Source organism: Coccidioides immitis, assembly GCF_000149335.2.
Source record: "Coccidioides immitis RS genomic scaffold supercont3.2, whole genome shotgun sequence".
In the NCBI taxonomy this organism is placed as follows: Eukaryota; Fungi; Ascomycota; class Eurotiomycetes; order Onygenales; family Onygenaceae; genus Coccidioides; species Coccidioides immitis.
The window spans coordinates 4861794-4884374 of NW_004504309.1; the positions used below are offsets into that span (position 1 = coordinate 4861794).

Sequence of the window (22581 nt, forward strand, 5' to 3'; positions counted from 1 at the left end):
AGGTAGTTGGCAGAGCAGAATCCAGTTTAAGTCTTTTGGAATCTTTGCTGACAGATATTGTGTAAAGGCTTAGTTTGCAGATTGCAGATAGGCTGATTATATGAATCTTATTCCAATTCACCTGCAAAATTGGCAAATTCAGTACCCTCTTGTGCTGAATTTCATGAGCAGAGAACATGGCAAAAAAAACCCTCCAGCAGCTGCTCTGGTTGTGGGTGAATATGCATCTTATTTACCCAATCTTGGTGTCTGACACATAAGTATACTCAACCAGATTATTGAGTTTCAATGTAGTGTGATGTGCATCTTTATTGAATGTAAAGATCAGCTTTTGAAACAATTGAATTGGGGTTGAACCTCTGTCAAGCATATGTTAATATATTTAATTACTGCTGTATGAAAGTTGGAGCTTTTGCAAAAAGAAATGCATAATTGATAGTTTGGAAAGCTGCATGCTTTGTAAATCAAGCAATTTCATGACTTTGCAGCTAGCTGGTAGTTGGCAGTAGGCATTGATTAAGATATGGAAGAGGGTAGTAGCATATAAATTATTGGCTTTGTTGGCATTCTCATTATCATCTTGTTGCTCATTGTGTTCTGATTGCATGAGGTCTTGCATGAGAATTGGACATTCACAATAAAGTTGCTTCATCTGGCTGCTGATATAGAGTTCTGATTCCATAAGAGTCCCATTAAAAACCAAGAATATAGTGCATTTGAAGCTCTTATAAATCAGTAAAATCTTTTCAACATCATGCTTGTTGGTTTGCTGCACAAATACTTTATATTCATGATATTTATTCTTTCCAATCAGTATATTGCAGTTATTTGGCACAGTATACTTCTTTGCCTGATTGGTATAGTGCATTCTGATATGCATGTTTAGTTGGTGTTTCAAAACATGTAATATCTTATCTGCTTTTAGAGTAATACTGACAGTATTGATCAAAATATTCTCTGTTAAGAGTGTTATAATCTGATTGAACACTGGTGAATTCTGCCATGATCTCAGCATTCATACTGTCTGGCTAGCTGACTGTAATGCCTTGGCAGTCATAACAGTAGCATCTATCACTTTCTGAAGTATAGTTTGGGCATTGGCAACCACACTTTTAAGTTTATTGTACCCAATAGATGTCTGAGAAGTCAATAATGAATTGCTTCTTGCAATAGCACCAAAGATTTTAGCAAGCAACAAATACAGAATATCAGAATTAATTGACTGTTCACTAAAGAAGTTATAGAGAGTCTGCTAAATAACAGTCTGAATCCAGTCAGACTTTAGAGCAAAGTGGAGTATAATTAAAATCACAATTAAAGCTCAGACATGTTTCTGGATTTGATAGAACTCCAGATAGGTAATTGAAGACTGCAGTCAGGCTCAGTATCTCTGAAATGAAAATCTCTGTAGGGTTTGGCAGTATTTCTTCTGCTTCTCAGATGTTAATATATATGATATCAATAATATATGTGCAATTTTGGACAGGCCTAAAAATTCACTATAACAGAGATTAGAGAGAAAAGATGTCATCAGATTCAGTACTGGACAGATCTTCAAAACTGGAGAACTTTTCTTAATCAATTTATGAGTCTTCTACAGTACTTCTCACTCATGAACAGTCTGCTTCATCTTAATTTTGGCCTGCAAATTAAGTAGCTGGTAATAGTATCAGCTATGTTTCATCAAGTTGAAATTCATATTAAATCTCTCTATATTAAAGACAGTACAGCTCTGACAGAAGACTGTTATAGTAAAGTATTTGATTCCAGCATTATTATTTTGCTGCAGCATATCATCAAGATAAGTAATACAAGAAGCAATGATTCTGACAGTTTCTTCACCAGTTACTATAATGTCAAATTCTCTTTCAACTGCTTGTAAACCAGAAGCCAATGCCTCCACAACATTAAGAAAATTTGTAGCATGAGATCTGAGAGCAATTGTATATACATTGTTTTGTTGTCTTCTTTTGGAATTATTAAGTTCTGCAGGAATCATATAGAAGCCAGTTATATTTTGGTACATGTTCTGATATAGACTGAATCCATTAATAAATAGCAGAAAGAGAATGAATATAGTTCTCTTGATAGAGTTGTCTGAACAGAGTATCTTGATCAGTATATCTCTTCTGTATGCTGCAATTTCCAGTTCACTCTGGAGTGAAGTGCTAAGTTGAAGCTCTTGTACAGATGATATGTAGCAAATTGTATTTATCACTTGCTGTACAAAGAACTCATTTATTTCTGAGGGTTTGTAGCTACCTAATCTGTTAAAGATGTAGTCAAGATGAACATTCAGTCAGACTAGAATATTATCTTTATGTATGATATGAGTTTTCTGATCTTCCAGTAAGAGCAGCTTGTTCAGGCAAAGTAAAGATCTTAGCAAATGGATTCTTTTATTAAAGCTGCTGACAGTAATAGTGTACTGGACAATAAGAATAATTTTACTGGATTTTGTGCAGGCCAGTCTCTGGTTCTGACCCACAAATTAAATTCTTCTGATATGAATTTCTTGTTTATTTTAAGTGCACTTACATGCAGCATTATTGCATCTGAAATGAACAAAATTAAAAGAAAAGACTAATATTCTGTCAGAATACCATGCAAAGTCATCTGATAAACATCTAATGAAGCTTCCCCAGCTCTATAATTGCTATAATTTGGTCAGGTTGTTAACTAGATTGGTCATACTAATATGTATCTTCTTGCAAAATACAGGAGATCTTGCCAGTAATAACAAAAGAGCTACAGAATCCTGAAAGAATAAATTAGATGTAAGAGATATCTGTATTAGTTGCTTCTTGACAGGCAAAAGAGTTGGCATTTTTAATGAAACAGCTGGTATGAATGTCTGTTGAATGAGAAGTATAAAGAATTGAGCTCTGCATTTCTTCTTCAATATGCTCAGCTCTAATGATAGAGATCTCAGTATACTGATGTCTTTGAGAATCTGTAAGACTTCCTGCAGTATCTTGTAGTGTTGGTGAGATATTCCTGATTTTTTGCACCATAATTCTAAAGCAAGTGTAAAGTGATTCAGCATTTCATCAGGCTCTGCACACACATGGACTAGGATCTCTGATGGGTCATTCATTATAGTTGGAATGTAGGTCTCAGCTGGCTGATCACCTAATGAATCCTCTAGTTGTGAATGAAAATCAGAATCTCTATTGCTAACCAGGTGCACTGGATGTAATATAGTCTGTAATCAGGGTTTGGATTTGAGCTCTTCATACTGTTGTGATTCATTATTATCAACTGATTTCATGAGTAGAGCTGTCACTGCTTCTTGTATAATCTCCTGCATTCTGATATCTTCTGGTTCAGAATAAGTGTTAAATAGAGTATTGAGAGAAGTATTAGAGACATCTGAAAGACTTGCTGCATCCTGTATACAGTAATTAGAATGATGCAGGCTGATAGAGAATTCAAGATCTTACACTTAATTCTGACTTCTCAGTTTAATTGTTTGACTGAATGTCAGGTTCTACTGAAGATAAAATGTGATTGCAATCTTGCAATTTCCACAACAAATAGACAGGCTGTCTGTGTCTTTGAAACTGTAAGACTAGAAATAACAAATAAAGTTGTCTTCTCCAAAACATATAGTACTCTATATGTCTCAAGTATCTTGGATCTTGCATGTTTGCTTGAGATTTATATGCTGGTTTCTGCAGTAGTTAAGTTTCAAGTTGCAGAAACAGTAAGAGTTGCTGTGGAATTGCTTTGGAACAAAGTATATAGAAATTAGAAAGAAAATTACTGTTTGATTAGAGAATTGGATGTATTATAGCAAAGTTGAATGTTAGAACAGCCACAAAATATGCTAACTGTGCTACAGATTAACTGTAATATTCTGATTATCTAGATCTGTAATTAGCTTTAAGAGATGCAAGATCAGTAATAATCTGCATTCTCCTGAATAATCAGTCTATTTTAAAGAAATCAATCACTTAGCAGTATTGAATTTTAGAATGTAGAGAAATATGGATACAGATCTAAATAGCAACTTGAGCAATTAAATATGCTTCAAGTCAACTATATAATAGATAGTGAACCTCTCTGAAATTCAAGCATTCACTCTCATTCATTCTCAACAGCAATTCAATAGCCAAAATGTTGGAGATACAGAGCATGTCAGTATCAAAAAGAACAGCTTACATCTTCTTATGGGCTCAATTGCACAACATGCTAAAGACTCAAGAGATATTATTCAGTTTGAATACAAGTACCTGAACTGAAGTGTTCTCTAATTATACAGAGATTGAAAAGTGGGTTCAAGTGATGGAGCATGAGATATGAAATTGGGTGTGATAAGCCTATATATTAACATTAAATACTGATCTGATTCCTGATACTATTCAGAAGATGCTGAGTCTTAAGAACTGGAAAGCTGGAAATGACTCATATTTTTGTGAACTTTTCAGACACATGTTGAACCTCTGTAAAGATTGAAAATGTAAGATCTTGAGTAGCTTGAAGGTTGAAACAACATTTCTAAACTTCTAGTTATAGTACAAACTGATCTCATTTGCAGAATCATGTCAGAAAATGTATTGAACTCAGCTTGACTGAGAATCTTGATTTCAGACTCCATGAAATAACTGATTAATAAAAGCTGATCAGCTATTTTACCTGATTGTTCAAGTGAAATCAATTCTGTAAAGTCTTTTACTGGGTCAAGCTGTATGTTAATTTTAAGAAGTCAGCTCCACAAGAGAAATAGTATTTTAAATGTAAGTTAATGGTAAATTTTAATTATCATGATTTCTGCTCTGACAGTTATGATAATAGAGATGTATGCAAATTTAGCAGCATATATAAAGCTGTATCTTGATGATAACAGTCTGAAATGGAATGCATTCACTCTGTTAATCTACATCTGGAATTCTGTACTCAAGTTCTGGAACTGCTTGATACAGAAACCAGAACTGAGAGATGTTAATTTGAATGACTTTGCCTAACAGAAGATTCAATCAAGAAAGCCAAAAATTGTTCATGTTGAGACTTTGCCAGAAATTCTAGATGTAGTCCAGTTAACATCTAGTATGCTGTTCAGAGAATCTGATTTATATTCAGCTCAGGCAGTGCAAGCTCCACAGGAGCCAGAGAATAATAATTCAGACAAGAAGAATCAGAATCCTTTACAGAATATTATGAAGAATTATTTTGAGACTGCAACAAATCAGCCTGTCTGTTTAAAGAGACTCATGCCAGCTACAACTGGTCACATGCTCTGAAAGAGATGCAGATTCTAGTTAAATACATAAAAAGGTGTCTTCTTGAGTCAAAATTGGCTGTTAGTTTGTGCTTTAAAATAGATTTCAGGGTTTGATATCTAGACTTCAATGCAATGCTCTATTATATCAATGCTTGCAAGAGCTGAATTTTGCTATATTCAATATATATCTCTTTATTATTTACTGTAATCAGTCATAGAAGCTCTAAGCAAAATAAGTTAGCACTTAGAAATGTATAAATAGACATGTTCTGATTAGAAAATCCAAAATAATTAAACAGACATGCTAGATATAATAATCTCTTTTTATATAAAATCTCTCTCTTCTTCTCTTCTTTTCTTTCTTTTCTTTTCTTAAGCTCATTATATTTCTTGTTATCTCTCTTCTTCTATTCCAATATTGAGGTAAGTGGTGGATTTCAGAATGAAATAAGAAACTGCAGCAAACTGAAGAATAATATATGCAGAAATAGCAAAAAATGACTCTGCAAATATATAAATTAGCAGCAGCTCAGAACAAGCACTCTCTGATGTTCACAAAGAAGAAGCCAGAATGAAAGCTCTTGACTATTAAAAAAGAGTCTGTTATAATAGATGATATATTCTGTAACTGCTATTTAATGTTTGTATATATGATGTACATTAAAAAGTCTTGTTCCTGCAAGCAAGAAACTACAAAGATCTGCATTAATTATGCAGAAGATAAAAAAGTCTGTACTTCTGTCTCTTCAGAGCTGCAGAAGAAAGTAGCAGTATTGCTATCTAATTATAATGATTTTCTCAGACTTAAGAATATGATGCTCTGAGAGAAATTAAAAGCCAGTATAGTGAAACAGGCTGCTGATCTCAGTAAATTACTTGCTAAAATGACATTCTCATCAGTCTGAACTAATGAATCTCTCTCTTTCTTCTCTTTTAATACTGAAGTTAGTGCTGTCACTTTGACAGTATTAAAAAAGCTTGTGTTCATTCAAGCTAAATAAAAAGAGCTTGCAGAGTATACATTTCACTCTGTCAAGATAAATTGAACTGATTGAATATCATACATTCAACTCATGCTAATATAGTTATATATATAGAATATTAAAAGAACCTTGACTGACATCTGTCAGAACTTAAAGTTTAATTGTTTATCTTCTGTAGTCAGTATACTTGATATAATGTTGGAATGAATTGAACTGACTTTGATATTTGATGATAGAAAAAGTGAAAGACAGAAGAAACTGTCTATAAATCAGCAGTCAAGATAGACTGATTTGCTGCTGCTCTGTCTTCTGCTGTGTCTGCTTCTCCCCCCTTCTTCTTCACTCTGATTATGCCTTCTCTTTTTGTTCAGTTGCAGCTGAATATCTTTGTGTCAGGCCTGTCTCCAACTAGAGACAGTAGAGCTGATTTGCTTGAAAGTATAATCAAGTAGCCTGAATGAGCTTGTTCTGATGATTCTTCTGCACTGGTTTTACACCCTGTCCCTGAACCAGAGACTCCAACCAGGGAGGCTCAAATTTAAAAAAAAAAAAAAAAAAAATTTCATTATGATTCAGGTTGTGCAGGTGGTTTGTAATACTTAGTTAGTTCCTAGTAATTGAAAAGCTTCTGAATCAGGTTCAAAACCCTCAAGTTTAAAAATATATATGTTCTGAATTCTATACATTTTGGACCCTTTATATGTGCATTGTAAATATATGGTTGATCTACAGTTTCAAGCTTGCAACCTGTGGTTCAACAGGTCACATCAGATAAACATTTTCTGATGGTTGCCCGAAAAGCTCATTTTTCCAGTATGGGACCTTGAATATGTCATGTGATGCTGACTAAAGAGGTCCAACCTTCAGTAGTTAACTTAGTTAGTTAGTTAGTTAGTTAAGTTAACATATTTCACGGTGAACTCGGACACACGGTGAACTCGGACACTTTTGCATGTGACATAGTCTGATTTTTCAGCACCAATCAAATCTCTCAGTCTTCATCATCATACATTCATTTCACAGCAAAAATGAGCACAAACAGACTTTTTTTGGCTGCTTCCACAGTAAAGGATCAAGGATTGAGTCAACAGAGAGCTGCTACATTATATGATATTCCTCTTTCAAGTTTAAATAATTATATGATTTCATTTACTCCAGTTGTACGGAGCCTGTGTACAACACCTAGGCATGGCTTGCACCTCTACATGATGCCTGGGACTAGTAGCCTGTTTGGTGAAGCCAAGCAAGCCATCTTAAGAAGGTTTTATATCACGTGCAAAAGTGTCCGAGTTCACCGTGTGTCCGAGTTCGCTGTGAAATACATTAGTTATTAGCTGGATTACATAACAGACCAGACAATCCTATTTTCTGCTGTGGAATTGATTAGATCCTTGCATCTGACCAGGGGTTTAAGAATACTCCGTACGGAGTACACTCACATCACATTCACATTAACTAACAAAAGCCAACCAAATTTGGTAATTTCAAAAGGGGTTTCCTGTCTGCTTGCTACTCTGTTGATAGTTCCCATTTATCTTCTCTTCCTCTACGAAGTACAGAATACAAAGTACTCTGTACTTCCTACCCATTCCGTTTTCTTTCTGCCCCTATCGCAAGGGGAGGGTGGAGGAGCTCATCATGTACCAGCCTCAAGAAGCAGCCCAATGGAGAACTACATGATTATAAGATACTGTGTCCAGTCCATCAACTAAAAAGTTTGCCCCCCAATCTTCTACCTGTCTTTTCCCACAAGGCTAATGTATTTTCCAGGATGAAATTCGCGCATAGGTATTCTCATACCTTGGAAAGCGAGGGATTTCCTCTGCACTGGGTGCGTTGTGCTATTTCTTATCGCCAACTCAAAAAATGCATCAAGCGAATTCGTGATGAACTCGCCGAGCTTGGTCTACCGCCGGAAATTCTTAACCACCTTTGGCTTTCCGAAGACGTGAGGGATAGTATTGGTAAATCGGACACGTCAATTGTTGGGTTCTCCTACTCTTTCTTGAGTAAGCTATGGGCAGTCTTTTTGATGTGTTTATCTAGTAATTCTCAACAGCTCCAGGTTGTCCTTCCGGCCTTGCTCCCAAATTGACATTTCTCATTGATCCCAACGAGTCGCACATACCCGAATCTTTGTCCGCCGAAACTCGCGAATATCTTCGTATCCTCCTCGGCACCTCCGGTAAACAAGCCGCATCATCCACGAGTGAGACGTCTGTCAGCCTTGCCCAACATGTTGTGGTGTCGTGTGGATTGGCCAGCGGGGAAATGGGTAAGTCCTTTGTTTCTGCCAGCGAAGCTTGCAAACCAATTCAAGAAGTGGAGATACCATTACATTCGGACTCCGAATTTTTCCAAATTCTCAAAGAAGAACTATCCATCCTCCATGATTTACAAGAACGAGAGCGAAAGGAATTGGACAGTCAAGTGAAACATTTACGTGACAGCCTCGTTGAGACGATAAGTTCCCATTTAAGTTGGTCAAGGCCTACTCTCTCCACCTGGCGCGAAATATTTCGGCTGTACATAGATTCTCAAGTATTTTTCTCTACCGATGAGCTCGATTCAGGTGAAAGAACATCCACGGTGGCCCACCAACAGTTGGTGAAATTCCAAAGCTCTTTATCAGAAAACAACCGGTATAAAAAACTTGGAAAAAACGGTCGGGTTGTTCTTGAATCGTTTTTAAAGATTAATTTCGTCCTCCTGCAAAGCTTGAAGTTTCAGGAGATCAATCGGATAGCACTTCGGAAGATCCTCAAGAAATTTGACAAGCGAACAGCTCTTCGCGCTTATCCAGCAATTCCGCTATTGGAGCCCCTCCTGGCTCGCAATGTCGCAAAGATTCTTTGTCAGACTATCTCTCAGGAGCTTCTGAGTATTGTCCCCCAGATCACTGATTACCTTTGTCCAATATGCTTGAGCATATCCTTCAAGCCTGTTAGACTGCGCTGTAACCATGTTTTCTGTATCCGCTGTCTTGTGATCATGCAACGAGCACAGCAGAACCAATGTGCCTTATGTCGCAGAGAAGTTGTCATGGAAGCCACAAGTGGTGAGTTCCCCAGAGTTCTGGCTTGTCATCTGTTATGATTGACCTCCGTGTAGACAATCTGGACCAGGAGCTTCTTGCATTTCTGAGTACTGTTTTCCCAAAAGAAACCAGGATCAAACAAAAGGAAAATGAAAGAGCTGCAAGGATGGATCTTTATGGCAACACGTATGATGCCTGCACCGTCATGTAACTCTTGTTGGCCTCTTTATTTTGTACTCTTTTACTTTTTATTTTTATTTTTATTTATTTTTTTTTTTCCCCCAGACGGGCCAAATAGCTGTCTGTATCTATTCATAGCCATGGAGCATGATTGATTATTTAAAGTCCAATAATAACCTCTAAATGTCATCGATCTACGGGGTACCACCTCAAAAGGGCCTTCGGAGTGGGCTCACTATGTGGTCATTGTTACCAATATATTCCTCTTTGCGTCAACCCAGCAATTTAATCCTCACATCATGATTAACTGGTTAGGTATATAGAGAACTCATATTTATAGCCATTTCTGCAAGTCAACTTTAGATCCCGGTCAGGTACGCAAATTTTCCATGGGCCAATCCCAGTCAGCAGATGGTGGGAATGGAGATCCTCACAGGAGAGAACATGATGAGGCCAACGGCAAGAGGGACTTCTATGAGATCTTAGGGGTAGAACCGCTTGCAACCACAGAACAGTATGCTCATTGCCTCTCATTTACTTGTGAACAATTGTTGGGTGACTTGCTAACAATCTTGATATAGCCTCAAAAAAGCATACCGCAAGAAGGCACTAGAACTTCATCCAGATAAAAACTATGGCAACATTGAACAATGCACTGCGCTCTTTGCTGAAGTTCAGGCAGCATATGAAGTCTTATCGGATCCGCAAGAAAGGGCTTGGTATGACTCAAATAGGGATGCAATTCTCTACAGCAAGGATAATCCACGGGGAGATCAGCATTCCTACAATTCTAAGGTAACTGGGACGGAGGATATTTTGAATGCCATGATAAACTTCAACCCGCGTACGGAATTTTCTGATGACTCTTCTGGGTTTTTCGGTGGAGTCCGGGAAATATTTGAACGGTTAGCGCAGGAAGAATTAAATGCGTGCATCATGGACGGTCTGGAATCAGTTAATTATCCCTCATTCGGCTTCAAAGACGATGATCTCGATAGCATTCGACCTTTTTACGGCGTATGGTCTACATTTTCCACCAAGAAATCCTTTGCGTGGAAGGATACCTACAAATACTCCGAGGCACCCGATCGACGAGTTCGGAGGCTGATGGAGAAAGAAAATAAACGCTTAAGGGACGAAGCAATCCGGGAGTTCAATGATGCAGTGAGATCACTGGTGTCTTTCGTGAAAAAACGTGATCCCCGATACAAATCAGCAGTCCAGAATGAACTTGAACGTCAGAGATTGTTACGGGATTCTGCTGCCATGCAGGCTGCTCGCTCGCGAGCAGCAAACGAAGCAAGACTTGGAGAGTACTCGGTGCCTGAGTGGGCGCAAAGGGAACAGCTTGAGGAGGAAATGTTCAGTGCTACATCTGAATCTGAGCAGGATCATTTTGAGTGTGTGGTTTGCCGCAAAACATTTAAAAGTGAAAAGCAATTTGAAGCCCACGAGCGGAGTAAAAAGCATATTAAAGCTGTAAGGCAGCTCCGCTACGAAATGAAGGTTGAGGATGACCACGTTCAGATAAACACATCTGAATCTCAGGAGGGAGTCGTGTGTGGGCCTGAATTTGACACAACCACTGCCAGAGAAACGGATACGGCCGACAATTTGCAGAAGGAAACCCTTCAGTGTGAAGACATTGGTGAAAATGCAACAATGGATAATGAAGGAACTGAATTTTCATGCAACAGTGACACCCCTGAACAGCCTCCCACTATAAAGCATCCATTGGGAGAATCTCACGATAGTGCTGTTGATCAGGTTGGTGCATCCTTTGCAAATTCTTCTATTGCTGATGCTCGGCCAACGGAAAGCACAGTGAGGAAGGCGGGGAAAGCAAAGCAGAAGCGAGCCAAAAAGGCAATCAAAACTGAAGGCCAGAACGGGAATCTTGCTTGTGGAACCTGTGGACGCTCGTTCATGTCCAGAAACAAGTTGTTCTGCCATCTTAAGGAGGAGAGTCATGGCATTCCTTCCAGTCAGGTAAATGAAAAGCACTAGATGATTTACCAAACCTTCCAAGATTCAATACCAAAGCAAACAAACATGGTGCTTAGGAAGTCCAACCTACAGGGTCAATGTTATTTAAGTAACCAAGCTAACAATCCTTTCACATGATATTTAGACTGTTCTTTAAAAATGTAAGCATCAATCTCTCATTGACCCAGAACATCCGTACACCCCATGGGAGAGCATATTATCACCCAAGGCATGTTTTGCTTGTTTTCACCACATGGACAACTGGATGCAAAATCCCTTGGGTGTTTATTGCCCCTAAAGTTGAGCCTTTTGTCCATCCCATCTTCTCCAACATCATTCGTCCTCGGTTTTCGGCGCCTAATTCAGGGGCAGATGCTCCGACAACATCTCCATCCATATATGACGCTGCTCTAATGCCGTTCCCTCGGCCCCGGTGGCCTTTACCCATATGCTGTACAGTTGACGCAGAGCCAAACAGAGCTTCAATCTTGCCAATGGACTCGGTGTCGAAACTGCGCGTCCGCGCAGTTTTAGTTAGTATAGGAAAACGAGATCTTCCATGTCCTCTGGATTGTGACTTCAACGACAATATATTTGCCAATTCGTGGACGACTTTACGGGTTTTCTTATCCATCGGCGGAAGTGCGAGTCTAATTTGGGATGTGTGAGCGTTTCTCCATATAAATAGTAGTCAAGGCAGCCATCTAACGAAAGAGAGAGACTTACACCTGAGTCTGGGACAACAAAAAAAAGCGAATCTCCTGCCGAATGTCATCGAAGTCGATCCCATTCGAATATTTAGCATTTAAGTTCACCTGGCCTGGCTTGCCACCAAGTAACCCTTGGGCACGTAACTCCTCTCGGTGCTTTTTTGCCTTCTTCTTCTTTTTCCGATCATTTTCCCACGACAAATGCAGCTCCAATTCAAGGTCGCTATCTGACAAGTCAAAAGTTGGCGGCGGTTGTCTGCGGTTGGCCTTAGACTTTTTCAAACTTGGTCGCTCGAAATCCATAATGTCAAATGACCCATACGACTCTACATCAAGGGTTAAAGTAGACATGGATAATAGCTTTGAGATCCGACGTTGTTGTGCAAAGCGGCCTGTTGAAGGCAAAGGAGACTTTTCCTCAATTTCATTATCATCACCATCATCGTCATCGTCATCATCATCATCATCATCATCATCATCATCATTTGGCCCATCAACATTCGCGCTACCAGGATCTGGGTCCTCAAAACCAGGCGTGGAGGAACCATGGACATGGCTGGAGGAAATCTTATCGAACGAAAGATTGTGGATGGGCTCCGGACTCGCTGTCTTGTGTTTTGTGCCTGAAGAGCATTCCCCATCCGCCGAGTCAGACTCATCTATATGCGCAATATAATCTGCTATTGCGGCATCAGATATATTTATATCCTCATAGTCGGTAGCAATTGCGAGATGGTCCTGGCGATCCCGAAATCCTTCAAGATTTATGTTTTCAGATGAATTGGGTGTCAATTCTCGACTTGTAGTGCTGACCTCATTGTATGTTTGAAGTTGGGACTCTTTTTGAAAGTTATCACAAGGAGTGGCGCGATCCATTTCCGTTTCTCCATGCCAATGATTAAATGTGGATACATGTTTTCTTCCTTTGAAAACTACCTCATCATCGGAATCGGAGGAAGACGCAGCGATAACATGTCCTTGGTGAGCCGAAATATTTTCTTCGAGGGCTGGCTTTAATTCCCCCATATTAAAAGGCGCGGAATTGCTCGGAGACCGATCCAGCCTTGGGGACTCCTCCATATGGTGAGGTTGTGAATCTTGAGACTTGCTTAGAGATATTGGATCATCCGGTGCCATGTTACCAGCACTAACAAACTGTATTCCATGATATCGCAATTGTTTAGTCGACCTCGTTAACGAATGGCGCTCTGTATTCAGAGCCTCCTCGCTCATGGTAAATTTCTGGCTGTTGGCGGGTGCTAAAAAAAGGTTAAAGAAATGTGAAGTCAGCCATACATCAAAAAGAAATTCTGGATAATCTGGCTAAATAACCTCACCAGCATTGCCATCTTTGTAATTGTCCATGGTTTCCTGTTAAATATGTCCATCATATGTGATGCGAACAAGACATACCTGTGTATCTGCTGGATTTATGATGCTGAGAACGTACTTTTGATCTTCTTGATTTCCCCATCCTTGAAAAGTGAATCCAGAAAGTTACAAAATCAGGATCAAAGTGTTCGAGATGATCACTGGTGCACCTGCTGTGGGTTGGAGGGGTGGCTTTTACAGGTGAAATGTGCACAGTCCTGCGTGAGGAGGAAGTGATGTCACTTTGTAGGTACTTGAGTACTCTGCAGTTTTAGTAGCCTGGAAAAAAAAAAAAAAAAAAGGAAATCTAAGTTGTGACATAGGCTCCACAAGGGCCAGCGCACAAGTAAACAAACCAGCAACTTGCACAGACGGATATTAGTAATCAGTTGAGCTGGGTACTGGCGGTTCAGCTGCTGGTTACGCCACAGACCGTGTTGGCCGAGAGAGCTGGGGAATTTTAAGCAAGCGAGAGTTGATAGCTGGAAGGACAGAGAACAGGACCATTATATCCCATGACCAGAATTTCTGCAGTACAGAGGACTATCGGTCTATGATGTTTCTTCCAACTTAGCCTACCAAAGCCTCACATAGGCAATTCTATATTAAGTAGGGACCTTGGATTTGAATTATGTGATCTTGTGGAATTAGTTACCTCACTGAGTTCATGCGTTCATTCTTCAAAAAGCCCACTTGGGCGAATGCTGACACTGAAGCTCCCCTGACTGAGTTTTACCGTCGTTCACAGCACCTTTATTCGGATATAGTTGCAGAACAGCAGCACAATGCTGAAAGCGATCATGAAGAGGAAAAACAGCCCAATCCGGTGACAGATGAAGAGTTGAGAGGGGAGAGACATGTGAAGAGGCAATGTACCTCATCTAATAATACAGTGACAGTATCTAGTTGTCCTGGTAAGGCTGCTGTGAGGGGCAGATCTCCAACCAAGACCATATGATTCCAATGCATTCCTGCTAATTAACCCTGTTTTCATCAATAGTTCCGAAACCGACTTCATTTACCGTTAATGGTCGACAGACAAACCCTGTCGACCTCGATATAGCGACCAAACCACTCGAATGTACCACGACAGTAGAACAGTTACTTCCTGAACCGGTATCCGAGACGAGCAATGATGAGTCACTGTCGGAAGAGGAATTTCCGGAGCTTGCACGAAAGGCCCGCGAAAGGGCACGCCAACATGTAGCATTTTCGAGTGGCCATGCTCCAGCGATGCAGAAGCCCGATCTTCATAAAGCGCGAAACGAATTTAATGCAGAGTCCCCGGATCCTATCGTCCCTGGGCTCCACTGCAAAACTGGTGAAGCTCCTCTCTGCGACCCAGTTGTACAGATTCTTATTACTTCTTCGATTGAAAATACAAAACCACTGCTCGTCCGCCGGCGATTGTCTCAAAATCTAGGGGATGTACGAAAGGCCTGGTGCAACAAGCAGGCATTCAGCCCCAAACTCGCCTTTTCTATTTTTCTCACATGGAAAGGCCGACGAGTGTTCGATGTTACTACCTGTCAGAGCCTAGGGATCCGAGCTCCGGCAGCCAGTGACAGCTCTTTCTTTGCGAATAGCTTTTCAAACGATGACGGGATGTTACGTATTCATATGGAGGCCACTACGCAAGAATTGGTCGAAATGCAGAAACGGCAAGGATATATGAGCCTACATCAGGCAGAGAGATCAAGTATTGCGCGGGAAGAGATTACAGAGCAGGTGATTCGCATTACCCTACGGACTCCAAGCTCGGAAGATTTCAAACTCAAAGTTCGGCCGACATCCAAAATATCTGATGTCATTAAAACCTTTCGCACTGCTCTGGAAATTTCAGAGAAGGTGGTTGACCTTCATTTTGATGGTGAACGTCTTAATCCTGATTCTTCGGTCAGGGACAATGATATTGATGATCTGGATTGTATTGATGTTGTTATAAAGAATTGTAGATGATGACCCACAGTGCGTCTCTCAAAGGGTAGCTATTCATTAAAGGATGGTATTTGATTCATATAGCCGGTAGCTAGCTTTATTCCAATTCAAATGGCAGTTGATGGTAACCACAATCTGGAGAGAAATTAGCCACAAGTATAGAATGTGATAGTGAATGCTTATATTGCTAGTTAAAGCTGGCGGAACCACAGCTGCAGAGGGGCAGGAGGAACAGCAGGACCACAAACCAGCAGAGACAAGAGCATTTAGCATGTGTTAGTCTTACTCCAACCTTGTGAAGGCAACCCCCTGCAAGCACACAAGTCAAGGCACAAGAATCCATACAGATAGAAGACTTACTAGCTAATATGGAACCTCAGTCTTTCCAAGGTTATTACTTATTATGCTAGGAAGGTGCTCATGTACATAAATATATCTTTGTCCTCAACCACCAGTAGTTTTAGAGCATCAAGCTTATCATACTTATCATTCTCCAGTGCTGCGGTGATCTCTACTCTGTATTTAAACACTTTTCTTCTTCCAGCACTGACTGAAGCCTGGAGAGTGGTATTAAGACACTAGTCTCTATGTAGTTAGTTAGTCTCCATTAGCAGCTCATTATCTTTGATCTGATGCAGAGTTTTCGTCCCAGTTCTCATCCAAATCTCTTACAAAGTTGGTGAGCAAGAGCACAAGATGCATAGAGTTCATGTTCTGTGGTCCCTATAGCTTCCGCATACGGTTAGTAGCCTTGTAGGCCTTGGAAGACAAAGTCCTGAACCGAGAACTGGAAACCTCAATAGTGGATGCCATCCCAGGTTCCTCAGTAATGCAAAAATGAAGGTTCTAACAGCAAATTTTGTGACATGTGCTGTGAAAAGCTGCAAAGCTTCCCCTACTTCATTCCCACTCCATTTCCATAATGCAGAACTTGAACAGCAGGAGATTGAGTTCTCACCCCAATTCCTCTACAATATCCTACCTCGCATAGACTGGGATGCACTGCAAACAACAGCAAATGAAGTAAGTTGTCATATGTCTTATCCTTGTGACTATAGCTTCAATAAAAATTTGACCGACGAGTATTTATACTTCTTGATCATTTTGATATTCCTAGAATCCAAGCTGACGATCCAGATATAGCTAGGTTTTGCGGGTCTAGTTGATTCAAAGCCAGAGAAGGACCAGTTGCAAAACGAACAATTATTACGAGACCTCCACCGGCTTCTGCTTGAAACTTCCGTTGTCGAGGGTAAACTCGTTTGCGGCAACTGTGGGCACGAGTACAAGATTAAAGAGGGGATTGCGAACTTTTTGCTCCCGAGTCACTTAGGTATGTCTTTATTCTTCTCCACACCGAATTCCTAATGAGCGAGCACGGTTGTAACTTCCATTTTATCCTTCGATTGAAACCACATGTACCAGTGCTGATCTTCGTCCCACGCATCTAGTCTGAGGGTATAGTAAATTATTGAGCGAGTGGTTGATGTACGAGAGAGTTCATCAGGATCCTGGGCATGATGTAAAGCCTTTCGAAGCATCATTTAGTGGCGGACGAGGAAGGGTGCACGCATCGCGTATAGAAGTTGCTATGGTCATTATTATAAGCAACAAAGAAGATCTCCCCGCAATTCCATATCGAAAAAGGCAGCATCTATTATAAAGCCTCTTTCTAGGCCCGATTATACTACCGCCAAGTCACCAATAGGCCTTTAAACGGTATCCTCGCTTTCATTGGGCCCGCAGGCTTCGATAGGTACATTGATATATATGTATGCTTCATACATACTTATTCGCAATACTTAGGCAGCATCTCCCATAGATGTCAGGATGATTGCAAACATGTCATTTTTCTTGCACTGCAGCATTAACTTCCAGGTAAAACTCCAAGTATTTAAACCTAGCCCTAGCCATGAACTTTCGCCTCCGATAACAATTGAAGGTAGAAATTAGACCTATTTGGGACGGTACAAGAATATATGGAGGATACATGACCATTGTAACAGACGTGCAAGATCCTAAGAAACAAAGAAAGAAAAAGGAAGGACGCCTAACACATCGCGGAAAAGGCAATATCGAGTCTCGACGGTTGTCCACAGCCCCAAAATCAAAGCTTGTTAACGCTATGAAGGTTACGAAAATAGATCTTTACAAGGTGTATTTAACTGTGTTTTAAAAGGAGTAAAAACCAGAACACCGAGGGTGGAAGGCTTCAGTATGTCGAAAAGTGAAATCAGTTTAGGAACCCCTTACAGCCGGCCGAGCCGCAAAGGCATGGTATTCTATCATCGCTATCCCATTCCCGCTCAAACTTGTAGTCATAGGTGAGTTCCTCGTCTGTAATAAGCGTTAGACGTGAGAGGACAGCAAAAGATCCAGTGGACAAGTCAACGTACCTCGGTCGATATCTCTCAATGCATAAATAACGATCCGTTTGCTACCATCAACTTTGATTATCTTTGCAGTGCAATTTGGAGTGCAACTATGATTGATAAATCTTGCAATTCCACCTCTTTTTGTAGCATCAATAACAGTGTTTTCGTCAATTCGGAATAGGTAGCTGCTCCCTATACCGCTCTTCAAATATCTCCTTTCACGCATGTCTGCGACTTGTTGACGAACTTTCTCTCCAACATACTCAATAATCATATCGTTGGCGGAGATATTTTCTTCGGCGTACAGTCCCCAATTATGAATAGCCGATCGAGCAAATCGCACTGGCTTTTTCCGCTTTTTCAGTTGATTGAATCGCAGGACGTCGCTGTCCCCATTTTGCATTGGGAGCGCTTGCTTCTGTGCATTGATATCAGCGATCAGACGCCGATTATTTACACGGGTAGACCGAGACGTAGATTTAGAAAGTGATTTAGCCGCAAGAAGTCTCGCCGCTTCGGCGGCTGCTGCATGAGGGTCATTCTTCGCTTTAGCCAACCGTTCTTCGCGAGCTTTCTGGACTTTGATCCGATGAGGCAGGTACTTCGATTTTTCTGATTCCCGAATCCTTTTTCTTCCCTCTGTCCTTGCCGAACCAGAAGGATTTGGAACATAATATCCGTCAATCCTTGTCTCAGAGTGCACTGGGCCTCTGTCGCCGCCGCGATTAATTGCCTTTATTTCTTTATGCTTCCAAGTCCAAGCGGCCAGATTCCCAATATCCGCCGCGAGATGCTCTGACAGAGCCTTTTTAAGGAAATTAATATCCTCGTCATCCTTAATGAGACTCTGCCAGCCGTCCAAGTCGAGGACAATTGTATCATCGTCTTCTGCTGTTGGTCGCGGTTCGTCTGTTGACACTCCCCATTCCACTTCTGGTTTCAGCTCTTCAATGGCCGGTTCAGAAATTTCTATTTCCCCTTCGGGTAGCAACTCGACTGATTCTTCGAACAATAGAGGCTGCGTAGAATCAATTTCTTTCCGTTTCGGGGCTTGCCTTTCCTCAAAGATCTGCTTCCCGGATTGACCCTTCACTTTACGTTTCTTGTCTTTCAGTACCGGTGTTACCGTCCGCAAAGCATCGGTTGAATCTGCAGGCAGAGCCTCTTGTGCCGTTTCCTCAACCAGTGATTCCAAAGGTTTGGCGTCAAGTTCGAATAAATTATCGACTTCTTTTCGCTTTTTGCGTGTTGCAAGCTCTTCAATTAATCGTTTCCTCTTTTTAGACGAAGTTGGAAGTGTGTTGATTCCCCGTTCTAATTCTTCAATGATACTCTTCTCCCTGTCCGGCAGACCGCTCTGCTCAATACCGCCCGCCAGGCTTTCAGACTCCGGCAGGGGTACGTCTAGCGGTTTGGCATCCAACAAGCTTGGGCTTTTCCGCATTAAGTCATCCTCATTGTCGGATTCCGCAGACTCCGAACTTAGACGGCTGAGAGGGCGGCTTTCCACCTCTTCCGTGTCTCGAGCGAAGGAAACCTGCTGGTCATCATCTGAATCTTCAATCTCATGAAGTTGCTGAAGGCGGTGATATAGGGGCCTAAACTCTCTTTTCCTCGGTTTGGCTCTTCGCCTTTCATCGATATATACCGCGTTACCTTGCTCAAATCCTTTGACCTTCCTTATACGCGGAAGCGCCAAGACATTCAAACTGGAAACACCACCGGGTCGATGGTGACGAGAATAAGCGTCTGGTTGGGAATGGACCACGGTGCCATCAGTCGATGCATCGATCCTAAAGCTGGGTCGCCCCGTACCCTCAGGCGCCGGAATTCCAAGTTGTTGCCGTTTAGCGTTGTGACGGTCAGGCTCAAGGAAATCATACAAAGCTGGAGCCGCCACTCGGGATTTAACATCATCTAGTAGCTTGTCTCTCAATTCAATGATAAGAACGCTGAGGGCTTCCCGCGCGGGATCGAGGTTTTCTACTCGGAGTCGTTTTTCTTCCTCGATATCTAGCTCCATTTCCCGGTGCAACCTCTCCCTTTTCGCCTTCTCCCGCTTCTCTGCTTTAATGCGCTCAGGACTCGGGCTTCTTTCGTAGTTCGGGTTACCATATGGTTGGCATTCCATGTTCATAACATAGGTAAAAAGTGCAGTCATATGACACATTCTGTAGCATCGTTCTGCTTCTAATTCACCACGGCGCGAATTTTCGAAGATAATATAGTATCCGGTCTTATCGCATCTGACCGCCTTCCAATCGTAAAGCTTTAAGCGGCGCTCTAGGTGCGGAACTGTGGTGCTCAAAACCGGAACGTAACAATGGGCAATGAATATGTACGGATCCCGTTTGATTTGCTGCAAAATGGGCGTTTCTTCAATTCTCGAAGGCACCGGCGACTTCAAGACCGCCCGTGGGCCATCGGGAGCCAGAAGAGAAGGGTGAAGAGAAGATCGTCCTGATGGCCCCTTCGGAGCTGTAGAGGGTGGAAGATTGTCTTTTGACTGTTCGTTGTCCTTTTTCGCACCATCACCTATGGGTAGCCGGTTATCATTATCTCCGACAGACTCCTTCCTACTTTCCTCTAGCGAAGGAAATTCTGCTTTCTGGGCTGTAATAAGTTTCGCAACCATTCGGCCGCTGACGACGCCATTTCGATCCAACTCGACCCGGATTCGCCGAGTTCCAATCCTCTGTTCTTTTTTACATTCAAGGTACGCCCTTCTGACGGCCTGGGAAGCGGATAAAGATATACCACCGCGGAACGCTCGACTATCCTTATATTTAATGGAACAAACTCCAAGGAATCTACCAGTCATAGGATCGGTTCGGTTATTGATCTCTCCAATGTCCCCAAAGCTGGAAAATAAGGCACTTATAGCAGCGATCGGTGTTAAGGGATCAAAACCAGTCACCACTATCTGAGTCGGAGGTCCGGGACCGACAGAGGTAGTAGGATCGTACGCCCACGGTCGAAGAATATAAGGTGTTGGTCGATACTTGGTCTTTTGTTTGCAAGCAGCACCGCGGGTATAGTTTGCAATTGCCATGCGAGGGTCGCAAGGGGGAGGGTCCTTTTCATCGTCGACGCCGAATGTCTCGTACTGGGGCTTCCTTCGCCTGGCTTTGGACGGAAATTTCCTATCAAGATCCGGATCATATGTTATTTTGTGGCCTTTAACCTCGCTGTTTGCCGGACGTGCTTGTACGCGAGGAGTCGGAGGGGTGTGCAAGGGCGTAATTGTGACAGGCTCAGGTCCGCCATGAGCTTCGCATGTCGGTGCGAGCTGAGGTGCAGCATCCGTGGAGCCAGATTTGGAACCCAGCGGGCTTTCGATCTTACACGGGGGGGAAGAATCGGTATTTGTCAAGGGGGTGAGGGCACAGGAGCTTATCCCATTCGGTTTCGCTACCCCGGGTGGCGCAGAGGCAGAGAAGAAGCCCGAGGAGCCGGTGCTAAGGGAACTCGAAGATGTTGCTCCATTGGTATCACCGAGCGCAAGAGTCGTCTCCGCGCTTCGCTCACCCACGGCCCTGACAGGATTATCCGCTGACGTGCCCACCCCACCTTTGATGTCGGGAGTCGACGATAGCCCCAGGTTCGGTAGCGGATCGGCCGCCTTTGGCGTGTTGGCCGCGTGTCGGTCCTGGGCAGCTTTGCTACGTTTCTTTTGGAGAACAGATGGAGCGGTCGGAAAAAAATCTGCGAAGCCAGCGGGGGCACGCGACATGGTCACAGAGATGGCTATGAGCCTGATGCCGACCACGTATAGCGTGCAAACACCATCCTTGAATCTTATTCACAAGCTGAGCAGTTCCTATGCAGTGCCACGAAACGGGCTACAACCACGAGATGCGACCAGCTGTTAGGGGGCTGGGGATTAAAAGGTTCTAAAAACGCGATTGTGGCCGGCAAGAGAGCAGATGCGGCGAGTGAAAATCAAGAAGGAACACCAATCGAAGGGGTTGCGGGTACTTGAGTTGGTCAAGAGGCCGGCTTGGTTTGGGAGCAAAAGGGCGTTTCCCACATGGGCATTCACCTTGACAAAGCTTCGCAATCCACAGAAGAATAGTGCAAGATGGGAAAAAACAATTTTGCGGAGGTTTGGATATTGCTCCAGGGCTGGATGTCGAGGGTCCCAAATAGGAATAGTGAGATCACTGGTAAGAGGTCATGGACCGACATTACGGAGTGCAAAGAGTATAATACTGTAATATGTGAGAATCGACCTGTGACAAGCCAAATACTGCCTTGGCACTAGACCCGGAGGAGCGCTGGAATCACGCCGCTTTACGCACTCATATTATATAATCACACCGCTGGCATGTCTGCGTGGTTTGCTCACCCTAGTTAATAGTTGGGTGGTAGTTAGTTTATGTAAGCCCAGCAGGGGCTCGGTTTCGGCCCAAAGAACGGAGCACTCTGGACAGACCACAGGGCTGAAAAAGATGTGTGGATGGAGGACTTGTGGGCGAGCTCACTAGCGGATTCTAGGGGAGGGATGATGATGTACGGAGTACTCTCGAGCTCAGGAAAGGAAGCCAGGATAAGCAACTCCTCTGCGGAGGATACAGAGTAACTGCTTTACTGTGCTCCGTACCTTTGAAGGAACCCTTACAGAGTACCCTTTGTGCGCTGAACTGTGTGACCGAGGACAAACAGTCACTTGGAAAAGTATTCGAATTGTGAACTCACTACCCCCCCCTGGTGCGGCTGTGATCTGGCGGCTACAACAAAACTAGCTGTGTAGTTAACTACTCTGTAACCACAGTAC

The 22581-nt window shown here is 42.2% G+C and overlaps 7 protein-coding genes across 7 annotated transcripts; 5 read left to right on the plus strand and 2 right to left on the minus strand.

The window, feature by feature from the left end:
• Window positions 1-3409: 3409 nt before the first annotated feature.
• Window positions 3410-4244, plus strand: CIMG_13130 (uncharacterized protein; the record flags this gene model as incomplete). Its single annotated transcript, XM_001243355.2, has 2 exons — window positions 3410-3706; window positions 4053-4244. The coding sequence occupies 2 exons, from the start codon at window positions 3410-3412 to the stop codon at window positions 4242-4244; spliced, it is 489 nt and encodes a 162-aa protein (XP_001243356.2).
• A 3655-nt stretch (window positions 4245-7899) lies between these two features.
• On the plus strand, window positions 7900-9581 carry CIMG_11925 (uncharacterized protein). Its single transcript, XM_012358737.1, has 4 exons — window positions 7900-7922; window positions 7978-8216; window positions 8273-9265; window positions 9319-9581. Exons 2-4 carry the CDS (start codon window positions 7979-7981, stop codon window positions 9453-9455), a joined length of 1368 nt encoding a protein of 455 aa, XP_012214160.1. The 5' UTR covers window positions 7900-7922; window position 7978; the 3' UTR covers window positions 9456-9581.
• Window positions 9582-9602: 21 nt separating this feature from the next.
• Window positions 9603-11544, plus strand: CIMG_11926 (C2H2 finger domain-containing protein). The gene is made up of 2 exons (XM_012358738.1): window positions 9603-9938; window positions 10006-11544. The coding sequence occupies exons 1-2, from the start codon at window positions 9814-9816 to the stop codon at window positions 11429-11431; spliced, it is 1551 nt and encodes a 516-aa protein (XP_012214161.1). The 5' UTR covers window positions 9603-9813; the 3' UTR covers window positions 11432-11544.
• Window positions 11415-13713, minus strand: CIMG_07254 (uncharacterized protein). Its single transcript, XM_001243357.2, has 4 exons — window positions 13534-13713; window positions 13458-13469; window positions 12137-13379; window positions 11415-12060 (listed from the first exon to the last, which is right to left on the minus strand). The coding sequence occupies exons 1-4, from the start codon at window positions 13592-13594 to the stop codon at window positions 11631-11633; spliced, it is 1746 nt and encodes a 581-aa protein (XP_001243358.2). The 5' UTR covers window positions 13595-13713; the 3' UTR covers window positions 11415-11630.
• A 238-nt stretch (window positions 13714-13951) lies between these two features.
• CIMG_07255 (uncharacterized protein) lies at window positions 13952-15563 on the plus strand. Its single transcript, XM_001243358.2, has 2 exons — window positions 13952-14405; window positions 14492-15563. Exons 1-2 carry the CDS (start codon window positions 14159-14161, stop codon window positions 15448-15450), a joined length of 1206 nt encoding a protein of 401 aa, XP_001243359.2. The 5' UTR covers window positions 13952-14158; the 3' UTR covers window positions 15451-15563.
• Window positions 15564-16100: 537 nt separating this feature from the next.
• On the plus strand, window positions 16101-17299 carry CIMG_07256 (adoMet-dependent tRNA methyltransferase complex subunit Trm112). The gene is made up of 3 exons (XM_001243359.2): window positions 16101-16452; window positions 16573-16762; window positions 16881-17299. The coding sequence occupies exons 1-3, from the start codon at window positions 16267-16269 to the stop codon at window positions 16883-16885; spliced, it is 381 nt and encodes a 126-aa protein (XP_001243360.1). The 5' UTR covers window positions 16101-16266; the 3' UTR covers window positions 16886-17299.
• A 12-nt stretch (window positions 17300-17311) lies between these two features.
• CIMG_07257 (histone-lysine N-methyltransferase, H3 lysine-4 specific) lies at window positions 17312-21941 on the minus strand. Its single transcript, XM_001243360.2, has 2 exons — window positions 17826-21941; window positions 17312-17766 (listed from the first exon to the last, which is right to left on the minus strand). Exons 1-2 carry the CDS (start codon window positions 21535-21537, stop codon window positions 17663-17665), a joined length of 3816 nt encoding a protein of 1271 aa, XP_001243361.1. The 5' UTR covers window positions 21538-21941; the 3' UTR covers window positions 17312-17662.
• Window positions 21942-22581: the final 640 nt, after the last annotated feature.

What these genes read in the sequence shown, in the direction of transcription:
- CIMG_11925 (XM_012358737.1), top strand. Translation starts at nt 7,979, where the DNA reads ATGAAATTCGCGCATAGGTATTCTCATACCTTGGAAAGCGAGGGATTT. An exon ending in GTTCTCCTACTCTTTCTTGA is followed by an intron (nt 8,217 to 8,272) that starts GTAAGCTATGGG and finishes CAACAGCTCCAG; the next exon opens with GTTGTCCTTCCGGCCTTGCT. An exon ending in TGTCATGGAAGCCACAAGTG is followed by an intron (nt 9,266 to 9,318) that starts GTGAGTTCCCCA and finishes ACCTCCGTGTAG; the next exon opens with ACAATCTGGACCAGGAGCTT.
- CIMG_11926 (XM_012358738.1), top strand. Translation starts at nt 9,814, where the DNA reads ATGGGCCAATCCCAGTCAGCAGATGGTGGGAATGGAGATCCTCACAGG. An exon ending in CCGCTTGCAACCACAGAACA is followed by an intron (nt 9,939 to 10,005) that starts GTATGCTCATTG and finishes ATCTTGATATAG; the next exon opens with CCTCAAAAAAGCATACCGCA.
- CIMG_07254 (XM_001243357.2), bottom strand. Translation starts at nt 13,594, where the DNA reads ATGGGGAAATCAAGAAGATCAAAAGTACGTTCTCAGCATCATAAATCC. An exon ending in TTGTTGTCCCAGACTCAGGT is followed by an intron (nt 12,061 to 12,136) that starts GTAAGTCTCTCT and finishes ATCCCAAATTAG; the next exon opens with ACTCGCACTTCCGCCGATGG.
- CIMG_07255 (XM_001243358.2), top strand. Translation starts at nt 14,159, where the DNA reads ATGCGTTCATTCTTCAAAAAGCCCACTTGGGCGAATGCTGACACTGAA. An exon ending in GACAGTATCTAGTTGTCCTG is followed by an intron (nt 14,406 to 14,491) that starts GTAAGGCTGCTG and finishes TTTCATCAATAG; the next exon opens with TTCCGAAACCGACTTCATTT.
- CIMG_07256 (XM_001243359.2), top strand. Translation starts at nt 16,267, where the DNA reads ATGAAGGTTCTAACAGCAAATTTTGTGACATGTGCTGTGAAAAGCTGC. An exon ending in TGCAAACAACAGCAAATGAA is followed by an intron (nt 16,453 to 16,572) that starts GTAAGTTGTCAT and finishes ATCCAGATATAG; the next exon opens with CTAGGTTTTGCGGGTCTAGT.
- CIMG_07257 (XM_001243360.2), bottom strand. Translation starts at nt 21,537, where the DNA reads ATGTCGCGTGCCCCCGCTGGCTTCGCAGATTTTTTTCCGACCGCTCCA. An exon ending in ATTGAGAGATATCGACCGAG is followed by an intron (nt 17,767 to 17,825) that starts GTACGTTGACTT and finishes CGCTTATTACAG; the next exon opens with ACGAGGAACTCACCTATGAC.